A 14,571-nucleotide genomic window follows, 5' to 3' on the forward strand; every position below is an offset into this window, starting at 1 on the left:
TGGCTTTGTTTCTGCAGATATCACTATGAAAAGCTTTGAAATTCATAGATCTGCTAACATAATCTGTGAATGTTAAATATTTTCCTCAGAAGAGGAAACTGTCAACCAAGGGGTTGAAATAATAATTTCTTGTCTTTCCCTCTGGGAGCAAGTTGGAAGTGGTTGCTGCTTTTTCCGAGCCACATGGACCAGGTGCCCCACCTGCCCTTCCTGAGAACAGAAAGGCAGGAGTCTGTGTCCCAGTGCTTCCCCATGCAAAACATTACAGGGGCTTATTAACCTTTGGCCCTAACCATGTATCTTTCCAGTAATTTAAGAACTACAGCCTGATATTGGCTGCTCCTCTTTTGCCAAGAGTGATTATTTGAGGATTTCTTTTTTCCATTTTAAGTCATAGATTGTCTGGATGTTGCTGTTTGAGGAAAAAGAAAAAGGTTCTGGTTTAGTAAAGCATTTTACATTGGGTTTTTTTCAGTGTTTCTGGATGCCCATTAGCTGACAAGACATTAAAATCCCTTATGGCTGCTAACTCGCAGGAGCTTAAGTAAGTGTTGATAATAGCACAGATGTTATTGTAATTTATCTTCGATCAACATGTTCCCATCATTAATGCAGTTGTTTATTTTAATTGCTCTGAGCTACATCAAACCTTTGCCTGAAACTTGAAGTAGTTTGAAAGCTTTTGAGGGAAAAAGAGTTTACTCTTTTCCATTTCTCTTTTTCATTTATGTAAATCTTCATTTTCATGAATAAACCAGGACCTGGGGAAAAAACTGTAAACTCTAGGAGAGATGCTGTTCTATACTATTTCTGAACCAGAGAGAAATAAAAAATACCTAATGTGAGAGACTGATCTGGTGAACAACTCAGTCTGATCCAGTTAAAATAAACTCAGAATTATTTAGTAAGAATAAATCTAGTTAGAATAAGCCTAAAAATGAGACAACTCCTGCAAATCATTTTTTATCATTCATTACCATATACTATGAGTTTAATGTCACTGAAGCAGACATCAAGTCATATGATTTTGTGCTGGCATAATTCTCACCATGAAATGTCACTTACAAAAGGACTGTGCAGGCTCTGCTATATAGACAGATGTATAGGGACATATGAATATTTCAAAAATCTGTAGTCAAGAGAGGCACTGGCAACCAGTCATCTAGTTATTGAATTGGCTTTGTCAATAAGGATGTGGGGAAGAGGAAAGGATAATTAGAGTTCTTTCATGCTTTCCCTCTGCAACTTGTAAATTGGATCACATAATAGATGGCTTGGAAAAACTCATGAATACATGTAAAAAGGGGAGAATCCTGTGACTGTCCTTTATGTCCTTTAGGTTCATCCTTAGACCAGATAGAAGAAAATAAACTTTGATCATGGCACTATTAAGCTGTTCTGATGGTATTAATAGCAGGAGTGACTACATTTACCTTTGACTCAGTGTTTAGCTTCCCCAGATCATCTGTTAGTGGTCTTATTCCCTAGTCTGTCAACTTGAATTATAAACAAAATGCTGAATTGATGGTAGCTACAGAGTTGAACCTACTGGAAATGCAGCAAAATGGCAAAGAAAGGCCATTTGTACGGGCAACCGTTCAAAGCAGTTCCCAAAGCCAGTGGGTAAACTGACACATTGGCACAGTGCTTCAGTTTTTCCATTGCTGAGTCCCAAAGGTATAAAATTCAGGTTTAGCTTGTTTTAAAAGGAGCAGCACAAAAAGCAAGGAACTGACTTGCAAAAATGCTGACAAATTTGAAATCGTTTGCTGAGTCATATATATTTGTCCCTGCTTTTGTTGGCTTTCTGCCACACATAGACACTCACACAAATATTTTGAATAGTTGCTCTTCATGCAGGCCCCCCCCCATATTCATGTGTGAACAAGGAAATTTGCATACCAATATGGTTATTTTTCCACTAAAGCTTCTAGAGTTTTGGTCATGCCATAAGGAAAGAGGAGCAACAGCATATGACTTAAATGACAAACTGCACACTGTACGACATGTATAATAAGTGAGTTGTGAAAGGCAAAGTCAAAGTTCATGGACATTTCACAGACAGAAATATGTTGCATAACGCACTTAGCATTTAATTTCAATTAACTAGAAAAAGAGCAAAAATCAAAATCTGTTCACAGACAATTCGCAAAAAGAAAAAGGGCTAAATAAAATTATTTTTTATGAGCATACCCCCTTATTTAAGCTCCTGTGAACATAGTTCAGGTGAAATTTTAAACAAAACTCTGCTTCTGATAAACATTGCTTAAATGGAATCTTATGCCAAAAACTGCAGTCGCTCTTGCACTGGTATGCTATATGATATCAATAGTTAATTTTCCTATTGCTATGTGAGCAGAGGGCATAAATGCTCATAGAATCAGGCCATGAAAATACTCCCATGTAGTTAGGCAGGAATATGAAAAAGCTGTGTATTTTTTCCAAATGTTATTCATGTTTAATTTGCCAGAATCAAGATATGATTTTGGCATTAATTATGAAACTCTAAGCCAGCAAAGATACAAGGCTTCCATGTGATCTACGGTTTGGAAATAAGGAAGATCTGTTCAGAAAGCGAGCCTTTGACTCAGATTCAAAAATATTTTATCTGAGGATTCTTACTGCACAGAGAAATCTAAAGTGGTCAAATTAAACCACACCAAAATTGGTGACAACTCAGATTTTATAGCTGTAAGGGATAATGATGATTGATTATCTTATTGCATCAAAGAGCTTGCTTATCGAGCCTTAAAGAATTTTAAAAGTATGCTTTAGAAAGATATTTACCTGCAGTTCAGAAAATTTGAAGAATAAGTAGTCAGTCCTACCCTTAGACATGTTTGTTGTGCTGTCCATTTTTTAGGAGAGATCTAGCAGTTCATCTCAACAGGTTTCACACAACATATAGATACTGATGCATATTACCTAGGCAGCACAACGTATTTCATTCAGTAGTTTTCTTAGCTGACCTCTGTGGTCAGTTGGCTTAACTACAGTTAATTACAGTTAACTACAACCATCCCTGTGATCTTTCTAGGCACTAAAAGTACCAGAAAGGCTCAGAAAGGCTCCTAGATCTGCAGCATAATGTACCAATTTTATGTGCAATTGTAGATCATCTGTTTAAAGACAAAGCAACCCTCTTAGAGAAGTGAACAAAATTGCATGTACCTAATGCACAGTTACTAGAATTTCTATGTGAAATAACTGAGAGACTTGTTCTTGAAAAAAAAAACTTGAGGAATTGTAAAAGAATCTGTAAGCTACATCCATTTGAGCATTGACACCTTTTAGCTAGAGCTACTGAGGTCTCTGGTCCTCCAATGTGAATTTGATTTTCACAGGAACCCGTAACAGGGGATGAGTCCCTAAGCTGGTGCACTAGTCTAAACTCATCAGCCAGTTAAAAGATGATGAAGATTCACAGTATTACTGACTATAAGCAATACTTTGTTTGTTGGTGTATCTTGTATTGTGAAATTTCACAGTCCATACAAAGATATAACCAGTATTCTGAAAACCCAACCCAATGGTCAGGCTTAGCAGTCTTGTTAGGGAAGCTTCTTGTTAATTTGTCAGTATCCCACCTGAAATATCATCTTATAATTTCATCAGTGTAGATAAAATCTCAGCCTCAAATCTTTAATGACCTCAAGAATACCTTGGACCCCAATCTGGTTGTGAAATCTATGTGGTGCCAGAAGTGATAAATACAGATGGAGAGATTTAAATTTAGTTCAGTGTCTTTTTGAGTCCGTAACACTCTGATTCTCCCACAAAGAGCTCTTAACTGAATTAAAGTCCATGTCTAGTCTATGCAGACAACTCTTCCATCTGTGATCATCTGATAAAACAAGTAGCCAAAATTAATACCCATTGTATTTGGCAGATATTCTGGATTTGCTTGTGAGCATACTCACTCTCCAGACATCTGCCCTTGCTGCCTGCTCCACATGACATTGTGCCCAGTCCTTGTCCCACACTTAGATAGGTCAACATTAAGCTCTACACAGTTGAGCATATCTGGCACTCTGCAACCCACACCTCTACCTTTGCTGTCAGTGTGAGCCATGTCATTCTGCCAAAATATTTTGTTCAGAAAATGTCATCATGAAATGTTTTGACATTATGTTTAGGAAAAAAAAAAGTCTCCTTTTTCTTCAATTGAAATTATTTGCTGAATTCTATTTGAATCAGTGAATAAATTTGGTCATGTCCAAAAGAAATCACATTTTTGACAAATTAATTGTTCACAGAAAAATAGTTTTAAATATCCTGTGAAGGGATACACCTGCACACTCAGATGTGCTATTACAATTCTGTTTGTAGGTGTTTCCCATGGCAGTCTACCAATGACTAAATTAAATCACCCATCAGGAAAGACACAGTAACAACTGAGACCCTTTAAAGAGTACTGAACAATACAAGTTTCCTTAATGGTTCAGTACAAGATTATTTGCCACAACTTTCTGTAATTCTGATATTCTGTAAAAAGCGTAGCTTTCAGAAGTCCCCCTAGGGATGCATAGAATAAGAACTTTGTGCTGCATAATACAGAAACAGAAATGGCTGGCATGACTTTTAAAGGTAGATATTTTTTTTGTGTTGATTTGTGATTTGTGTGCTGAGGTGTGGTTCTCACCTCTTAAAAACAAGCAAACAAACTAACCAACCAACAAACAAAATTGAAACCATAAAACAAAACAAAAAAACCCCACAAAAAATAGAATAGCCTTAAATAAAATAGATCAATTAATGGGGGGGGGGGGGGGAAAAGAACAAGAACTTCTTAGAAGGAAAGTGGTACCAGTAAGGCCTCGCTCCAAACCACACAAAAATCAGCAGAAAGACCTACAGAATCCAATAGGCTCTTGAAGCACATTCTTCATATACTAACAGCAAGGCCACCATCCCAAACCACTGGCAAAACCAGAGTAGCAGACAGGTTTGTTTCTTGTAATTTTACGGATGTTTTACTATTAAACATTCATACGTAAAAATGCTTGTTTGTTTCACACACACACACAGAGAAACCCCTTAACTATGAGACTGAAGTATAATCCAATTGCCAAGTTGAATACCCAATTGAATTCAGTGCTAGAAAGAGCTGGTCCTGTCATATGCTTACAGTGTTAGAATATACAGATTACTAAATTCAAATTCTGGCTGTCATCTACTGATGCCCAAAAGAGAAACTGCTTCTTTGCTTCCATTTTCCCTTTTGTAAATACTGGCAAAGTGCTTATTTATATCTGTACCTGAAAACATCAGAAGAATAGCAAATAAACACATAACAGTAAATTTACAATAGATCTATATCAAGCTGCTTTTTTTTCTTTTTTGTAATGTTGATCATATACAAGGAAAAATGTTTGGTGCAAACAGTGTTATAAACTAATTAAATCTACACATGATATGCAATATATTTCATATTTCTTACTAAAACTCTGCTAGAAAAAATATATGAAAGGAGTCTGCTCATTTAAAGAAAAATCATCAAAACCTTGTTTTAATTATTCAGCAGAGTTCTGCTGTTCTTTCTTCCACCCTCCAAAAAAAAAAAGGAAAATGTATGCATATTTACTTTGTGTTTCGGAAGCTGCATTTTGTAAGCTCTCTGAATTACTCCATAGGTGCCCAACACCTGGCTGTGATGGCTCTGGCCATGTGACAGGGAACTATGCATCCCACAGAAGGTAAAAACCATCCCACGACATGGGCTACAGAGCTCAGGGATCTTGGCAAGCAGCAGCAGAAAAAGGTAGTTTTTATTCTGTGTGTTTCTTTCAGCTTATCTGGTTGTCCTCGTGCCAGGAAAGGAGGTATCAAAGTGACTCCTACCAAGGAAGAAAAAGAAGACCCTGAACTTAAGTGAGTACAAAAGCAGTGATCTAACAGAAAAACCATAAGAGCTCAGGCATTGAGGGATCATAGGAGATGCCCCAACCATGAGAGAATAGGGCCTAGAGCTGGAGCTGAACCAAGTGTTTCTGCTTCTAGCGAAGCTGGTGAAGTCCATCACCTTGGAGATTGAACAGTAAAGAGCAACTGCCATCCCTGTTTGCATTGTTCCAATTACTTTAAACAGTGCTAAGAAAGTGCCACTTGATTGAAAAATTTGGCAAAACAAAGGAAAACAAATTATTTCTGCCTGTAGTGAAACATGTCAGTTAATTAAATCAGAGTGACATGCTCAAGTCATATTCCAGAGAATTTAAATATATGGAAGTCTCATGTCTTTTCACTACATATAAATTAAAATTTCACTTAAAGTGAAACCTGGAAACTAATAGAGATCACTACATTCCTGGCTTGAATAAGTATTCCATTAAAATCAGTAGACTATAGCTGACAGAATATAGATATGAAGATTTAATTCTTGTTTTTAATGCTTGCTAATGACACAGGAGAAGCTACATAATACTGACGGAGCAGCACAAAAAAATCACAAACCTTTCTTTTGCAAGTATTTGCATGAATTGGTAGAAGTTTTTCAGGTACAGGTACCCATCCTCTGCTTCACAGCAGAAACCTACGTAGAGAAGAGAGATGCTGACTTTCCATACACTTTAAGAAGTGTGATTTACTGCCTGTGATAGAATTTCAATTTTCTTTCCTGGTAAAATACTATCTAAATGAATGTTTTAGTTTCTTAGGCTGTACAGCTGTACTTTAAATTACCTAATCTTAAAATTAGCTGAACCCCCACAATTCAGCTTGATGTGAAGTGGATGCTCGGGTAGAGTGTGACACCAGGGACCAAGTCTTAATCCATTAACACAAAGTGGTACAGGCACCTGAAATTATTTTCTCAGACTTTCTTGAGTCAGTCATTGCTTGCTCTCTCCAGAGAAAACGGGTTTTTTTGTTGTGTTTCTGTAGATGTCCAGTGATAGGCTGTGATGGCCAAGGTCACATATCAGGTAAATACACTTCTCATCGCACTGCTTCTGGTTGTCCTTTGGCTGCCAAGAGACAGAAGGAGAGTCCTGTCAATGGGTCTTCACTATCCTGGAAACTGAACAAACAAGAGCTGCCACACTGTCCTTTGCCAGGCTGCAACGGGCTGGGTCATGTTAATAATGTTTTTGTCACCCACAGAAGGTATAACTTTGTGTTTTCTCTTCTCATTTTTCCTTAATGTTCCACTGTTGAATTGGCAACATGTGAGGTTAGAGTCTGAATAAATTGTGCTGAAGTCTTTTGAGTAACAACATAGTATACATTACAGCTGAATACAGATCAGAATAACTTTCAGAGAGCTGAAATAAGCTTTTAACCTCTTCTTTCATGTTCCCAGGACTTTTCTTCAGATTAGCACAGTGTCTGTACAGTTGAAAATTTAAGAGAGTTTCTTCCTAGGCAAATAGCTGTATATCTTTTACAGAGACTGCAAATATCATTGAAATGTCACCAGAAAAGATTTAGTAAGAGCAATGTCTGTGTTAAGTTCATCTTTCTACCAGTGGAAAAGCTGTTTTCATAAACTTTATATTTAAATAGCTATAACCACAAAAAGAAGTAAACGTGGATTACGCAAGTTTGAATTTACAACAATCTAACAAAGAAAGCCACCCTGACTAAGCAGGAATCACACATAAGTAACAATAAACACCATGATTTTATATATAATTGTAAAAACTTTTGACCACATTCAGTCAATATTTACTTAAAGAATCTGTCTATAGAATCTGAATTAATACCTGGCAAAATTTGGTATTCTGTCTGTAAAAGGAATTAAGTCTACATTCTACACCTCCTTTGCTTTCTTTATTCCACTCTGAACCAAATTACCCAATACATGAATGTACAAAGTGAGATGAACAAATTCAGAGTCCAGTGTCACCCTGACTTTATAATCCCCCCTTAAAATCTTTACATTAGGACATTACTGTAAATTGGTGCTAATTAAGCAAATAACAGATATAGTATGCTGTCTGGTTGCAACACATCCTACAGATGATTTCTGTCCTACATAATGCTGGAACACACTCAAGATCATGCTAGTTAAAATAAGGAAGCAAATATAGCTTTGTGATATGATATCCTTTCCAAGGAGATCTGAAACATAAGAAAACCATGGCTTTGAGACATTCTTCCAGTTAGTTGTCTGCTTTGAACAGAGATACTAAAGCAGAATATTAGAATTGGAGAATTATCATCTTTCCTATGTAACTTTTAGCTAAACCAGTGTGAAGGTAACTTTAACCTGCAAAGATCATTTTGTTTTTTTCTCAATGTAGAAACACCATGCCTGCTTGGATTCTTTGTTTTAGTTTTTACACAAAAATTAACCTTTTTCCTGTAGAACATAATTTTCCTTCACTCTTTACTTGGCTACATCTGAATACATATCTCTCTGCCAGTTCTTCAGCATATGGGTATTTCTTCTTTGTTATTTATAAAGATAGTACTAAGACAGTGAAATTCATCTTAGCCCTTTATTGGGCTATAAAAATTGCCTCGGATAATTACCAGTTGATGAAGTTGTAAGCTTTGAAATAGCAAAATGTACTTTAATGTGAACAGTGGTTAAAAAGCAAACTGACTATATAATAAAACCATTCAAAAAAGCTATTACAACCTATAGGGTATATTCAGAGTTATTACTGTATTGATCATTATTATGTATCAAAAAAAAATGATGCAATAGTTGTGCACTGTGGAAATCATCCCATTAACCAAACATTTTTAGGATAGTATATTTGCCATTTTAAAGGACCCATACTGGCCCTCTCCTCTAGAGCATGAGCCATCAATGAAAACAACAAAGAGATTTTGTTTGTAAGTGTTGGAACTTCAAGAATTCTGTAAATGCATCTTCACATAACAGTGTCTGCTATTGCTATTTTGATTATTCTGAAATATACTTAGGAGCAAACATGCTTATAGGCTGAGATTTCTGTGCCAATTTTCAAGCTGGAATATACAATTAAATGGCTCTTTATAAGTTTTGTCATTCTCTGAAGCTATGCTATAATGGAGATACTGATATGACCTTAGGTACAAAGGTCTGCCCAAGTGCATGATAATATTGCCTGAAAGGATTGTTGCCATTTTCAAGTGGGTGCTAATGTTTTTTTCCTATCCGTTTCAGCCTGTCTGGTTGTCCTCTGAATGCACAAACCATAAAAAAGGGCAAAATTTCGGAAGAATTAATGACTATCAAGCTTAAAGCAAGTGGCGGTAAGGAGATTTGTAAAAGATGATGACATTTATTTAGATAGAAGGGCCCTGACTCCCATTTATACTTATGCCCCTTTGTGCCATTCTGGCATTAATTCTCATTCCTTTCAGTTGTCTCCCGCACTAACAAATCTTGAATAACAAAATCTTTGCATGAGAGATTATAAAATTATTCTCATTTACTTCACGATAACTCAGCATTAAGGGTATCCTCTCATCTTGTGTTAGAGCATTTTTTTATTTGGAGATGCTTTCTGCATTGTTATTACTAATAAATTATTAGTTACAGCTCAGGAGGACTTTGCTGTCTGATGACTAATCTAAGAAGGTATAAATACTATGTGCAAAAATTGACTCTTCTCCTTAACTTGAATACTACATGGTTTAGTATCTGTGCAAAACTTGGAAAATTTTGCTAACCCAACTATACAGGAACAATTACCAAATAGGCAAAATATGTAGCGTTCTCTTTTCTTTTACAGCATGCTTTAGAAAGTTGGGTATTAAGTCAGGGAACTTAGTCTTTATGCCTTCAACTGTTGAGCAAAACAGCAGTTACATGAACCAAAAGTTTGCTTCTATGTGTCTATGTTTTCACGGAGGCAGGGACTATTGCTTGCAGTTTTCCCAAGCTGGCTCAGTGGCAGACTCAGTTCAGGGCTCTAGGTTTTAAAGCAGTAACAATAGTGGCACAAATCTCTAGGCAGAGTTGGTCTCAGAGTGATACTAAGACGAAAGAGAGACATGCACTGCCAGCAGCTGTAGCTGCTCAGTATTTTTCAGAACAAGTCTTTCATTAAAAGACCTCAGGTTTTTGTTCTTTGCAATTGCTCTTTGCTGCTACTTAAATTTCACTGTTTATTACACGTAACTAAGGCTGTGCTTCTTGAAGTTATTCATCACCGAAACTTGCCCCTACAGAACTTCTTGCAAGATCAGAAGCAGATACATAAGAGCTTACTAAAGTCAGCAATTACACTAGTGGAGATTTTACCCTGGGGTGTTATCTGCAAAAGATGGATTGCTGTTCTGTTTCTTTTAAAGCAGAAAAAACTCAAACAACACTGTAAATACTCCCCTATGGTTTTTAATAAACTTTTCTCTTTCTGGGCATTTTTTCCTTTCTGTGCCCTCCAACTTGCAGTTGTCTGTTACACTGGAAAAAAAGAATTGTAAAACATGAAGATTCAGAAAACCCCTTCTATATTTTAGCTCATGTATATGTTTTACACCTAGGAAACAATTTTGACAGTAAAAGGAAAGTAAGAGGAAATTTAAGGATCAATCATTTGATCAAAAGCTTGTTATCTTCCTCTTGATCAGTAAAAGGTAATGCAGTTTGTTGCTCATACATCCATTTATATGTGGACACTTTAAATCTGATATTTGTATTTTCAATGATTTGCAGGTATTGAGAGTGATGAAGAAATTAGACACTTGGACGAGGAAATAAAAGAACTGAATGAATCTAATCTTAAAATCGAAGCTGACATGATGAAACTTCAAACCCAGGTATGACATTGACATGAAAGTTTTACCTTTTCTTATGCTATGCTTAAGCAAAATCGATAAATGAAATGCCATGCAAATGCATGCTTATACACAGCTTGTTTCCTGCACACTTGTTTTCCATCCTTCTGTGGCACTTAAAAATACCTTTGTTTGTTATCTGTAAATAAGCAGCAGATTCCTGGGTATTTGTCTTAAAGATCTGGTAAATGACAAATTCAGGGCAGTTTGTAGCTAATCTTGGCAAGCAGAAAAACTGTATTTACCAAACAAAACTTTTTTTTTTCTTTGTTAACCAAACTGTGCAGAATCCCATGACTGTGCTTTTTAGGGAGGGTATTTCCTCTTACCTGCACACTATAGCTCTTAATAGAAGTTGATTTTGTTCTTATGTGTAGCTAAGAAAATCTGTGTAGTACGGTTCACTCACTGTCAGTTATTCAAATAGTTTGAATTTTGCCTCCAGGTAACACCTGGTAAAGAATGGATGCCTTTTGCTAGTTTGTATAGCAGAGGAGTTTGAAGGGAGCTATGGAAAAGAGTCATTCTCTTTCATTCTTTTTTATACTGGAGAGATTAAATCGGCTTTAAGATGGTGATAGTGGTTCTACAGAGTGAGCTGAATACGTTCATCCCCACAGGGGCTCCTATATGCACCTGGGAATTCACCTGAGCAAAGCAGGTAAAAGCAAGAGCTAAAGCTTAGTCAATAGTTTAGGAATAAGAGTTTAAGAATAAAGTTCCAAAATGAGGTCTGGCAACTGAATATAAGTCTAAACTGATCTAAAACAAGCTGAGCATAACCATACTTCTCTGTATTTGTACCACATTGGAATGTACAGTGTTGATTAATGTTTTTGCAATAACCGCTGTGTGTATGCTCTAAATGTGGGTGAAGTGTATGGCACCTATTCTGGATCTAAATGATCAGGCTTAACACTGCAAAGATTGTGGGGGTATCTATCCCAAGTTGCACTGTGTGGAGGGTGGTGTTTAATGTCTCAGGACACTTATTTCAGTTCTGTCTGGTGATCACTATGCTTTTTGCACAGAGCTTGCACAGTTTATGCAGTCACATTTCTTATTCTCAGACTTGCTCCCTGGTGAAGGCAGTCTGACCAGCAAAGCCTGAACTGAGCTACAGCTGAAGCAACCTACCTGGCTTCCTCTATTGCTTATAATCTAACCTGGGCAGGTGTTAGCCACGCTGCTGCAGACACCTTCCAAAGGAGTGGCTGTAGTGGGTTGCAGGCAGACATAAATGGATCCCTGGAGACTGTTTTGCTATGTCACGGTGTGTAAGGAAGGGAAGTGTCCACAGCAAGAGACATTTAAGCAGTGCAGAGAATCTAAGAAGGACAGGGTGGGTATACCAGCTGTGGATGTGGCTCTGTCGCTCTGTGCCTTCTGGAGCTATGGTCAGGCACAGGGATGGCAGTCAATGGTTCTGCCCTGCCTCGCTGCCTTGCTGCCTGCTGCGGGGCAAGGAGATAGGCAGCAGGGAACCATTCCCAGCCACTGATGCCTTCTGTGTTTCAGCATTGATTTTGACATGTAAGCCTTCAGAGCTGAATGTATCCCCAGTGGGCTCATGCTAAAAATATATCATTTTGCTACCTTGGACCCTTTTTCCTGCTCTTTCCAAAACCCTGGGTTCCATTCTGTTGGTCGAACATCATCTTTGCGATGATCGGTGTGCACTCAAACACTCAGTTTCCTTTGCACTCTGTTTTGTTCTTACTGTTTCCAGTGCCAGTCCTGTTGCTGATCCCAGCCATCCCACAGCTCTACCCACCCTCCAAGAGCAGGGCAGGAAAGTAGCATGACACTTAATACCCATGACCTTGCTATTGTGGTTGATCAGCAGGGACGATGTAAGAGCAGGACAGCAATGTAAACATCAGCCTCCTTTCTCCTCCCCTCCACCAGCCCTGAAGTCACACTCTCCATCCCAGCTCTGCACTGACCTTCCCACCTCAGTTCAATTCCTTCTCCCAGTGCCTGGCACTCTCCAGAGCCTTGTTGCCACGAGGTTTCTTTGTGAACCAGCATCAGAGTCCATCAGTTCAGAGCAAATGCAACCTTTTCCTTGCTCTGAATATTCTGTGGAGAAATTATAATTATCCTAAAAAGAACATACCTGAGTTTTAGATCCATCACAGCCCCTCTTACTACTGCTATTTGGAGTTCCACCTGCAGTTGCAGTGCTGCCAAGAGTGTTTGTGTGTTTGTTCCTGCCTGTGTCTTTTAGATCACATCTATGGAGAGCAATTTGAAAACAATAGAAGAAGAGAACAAACTCATAGAGCAGAACAACGAGAGCCTGTTGAAGGAGTTAGCTGGCCTTAGCCAAGCTCTCATCTCCAGCCTCGCTGACATTCAGCTTCCACAGATGGTAAGACCACAGCCAGAAGCTTCGCACCTTCTTTGAGACTGTTTTGCCAGCACTTGAAGCAGATGAGCAAGCTCAGGGACCAGCAGGAGCACTGGAGCTGCATTAGCAGAGAGCTCTTTTAGGCTAATTTACTTTGCAGAGATGCTGGATCATGAAATCTGTGTGATAGCAAGCACAGTTTCTTCCAGGACTGAACCAGCCCTGTTATCTCTGCCATTTTGTATGGTGCAGGACAGGCTTTTCCCTCATCCCTCTCTGTGTGTCCATCCTGCACAAAGAGTGAAAACTTCAGACAAAGAATCCTTATTTACTCTGTAGATCAAAACTTTAACCTGTTTCATACCAGTGATTCTTCTGGAGCCGACAAAGCTCTACCTTCTCAAAATTCCATGTACACTATGTCTTACTTGCAAGCACAGGCCAAACCCACAAAGGTACTTGGGTTTCCAGAGTTACAGTCCCCTTACCCAGTTTCAAGAGTGTCACTGGGAGATTACACGAGGACAGGTAAGGGGATGTCAGCCAAAATCTCAGAGCTAAACAGGTCATAATAAAAAGCAAGTTATACTGACAATAATGTCTCCAACCCCTTTTCTTGCTTGGAGAGTGTGTGGTTCTCCCAGCACATGCAACTCCCTTAATTTCTACAACCCCTCCATTCATCTGGACTGCTGCCCTGACTTCTCCCCAGTTGCCATATCACTGCTTTTCCATGCTTTGGGGTTGGGTGTTTGGGTTTTCTTGGCCTTAATTTTCTCTCTTACAATTATAATCTGTTTTGTCTTCATTTAGGGGCCAATCAGTGAGCAGAATTTCGAAGCATATGTAAATACACTCACAGACATGTACAGCAATCTGGAACGGGACTATTCCCCCGAATGCAAAGCTCTGCTGGAAAGTATCAAACAGGCAGTGAAGGGCATCCATGTGTAGGATGTGAAAGCTGCTGGGCAACAGAAATTACTTAACAGCAGTAAACTCCAGATGGATCTGTTAGGAGTTCATGTACTGCTAAGGGGTGTAGGTTGCCATGCTGCATTTACAATTGCAACATTGCACTAATTTTTTCCCAGCTGACATAAAAAAATAAAAGAAAAGAATAAAAACACAACAGACTATTTGTATTAACAGCAATGCACTCTGTTAGTATATTATATTTATTTCAGTATGATTCCTTTTTTTTTCTTCTTTTGCACTCAGTTTTTTGTAAAGTGAATGTAAAAAGTGTGTGCGACTATTTTTTATATTTTTTATTTATTTCTAATCAAAGAGTTGTTTTTTTATCTTTTAACAACATTTTTGTGGCCTGCCATATTTTTACAAATGTGTTTATTAATTTATTTTCCAATGGGATTTTAAATAGACTGAAAGTTATACTGTAAATTATATAACTTGCTGGGTTTGTACAGGAAGAAAAAAAAAACTATGAAAGTAACAAATGACTGAACCGTGGTTCTAGTTTTATTTTCCTCACATCCTGC

The 14,571-nt window shown here is 37.9% G+C and overlaps 1 protein-coding gene across 4 annotated transcripts in view; it reads left to right on the plus strand.

Annotated features, from left to right (window-relative positions):
- Window positions 1–14,325, plus strand: part of ST18 (ST18 C2H2C-type zinc finger transcription factor) — a 50,944-nt gene extending 36,619 nt beyond the window's left edge. For all 4 annotated transcript variants that reach the window (XM_031052216.2, XM_031052218.2, XM_031052217.2 and 1 more), the window contains 8 exons: window positions 476–544; window positions 5,634–5,696; window positions 5,791–5,871; window positions 6,883–7,104; window positions 9,098–9,186; window positions 10,595–10,698; window positions 12,947–13,090; window positions 13,883–14,325. In XM_031052216.2, coding sequence (XP_030908076.2) covers window positions 476–544; window positions 5,634–5,696; window positions 5,791–5,871; window positions 6,883–7,104; window positions 9,098–9,186; window positions 10,595–10,698; window positions 12,947–13,090; window positions 13,883–14,023 — 913 coding nt within the window. In that variant the 3' untranslated portion in view covers window positions 14,024–14,325. The remainder of the gene's footprint in view (window positions 1–475; window positions 545–5,633; window positions 5,697–5,790; window positions 5,872–6,882; window positions 7,105–9,097; window positions 9,187–10,594; window positions 10,699–12,946; window positions 13,091–13,882) is intronic.
- Window positions 14,326–14,571: the final 246 nt, after the last annotated feature.

This window comes from Melopsittacus undulatus, chromosome 1 (genome assembly GCF_012275295.1).
Source record: "Melopsittacus undulatus isolate bMelUnd1 chromosome 1, bMelUnd1.mat.Z, whole genome shotgun sequence".
In the NCBI taxonomy this organism is placed as follows: domain Eukaryota; kingdom Metazoa; phylum Chordata; class Aves; order Psittaciformes; family Psittaculidae; genus Melopsittacus; species Melopsittacus undulatus.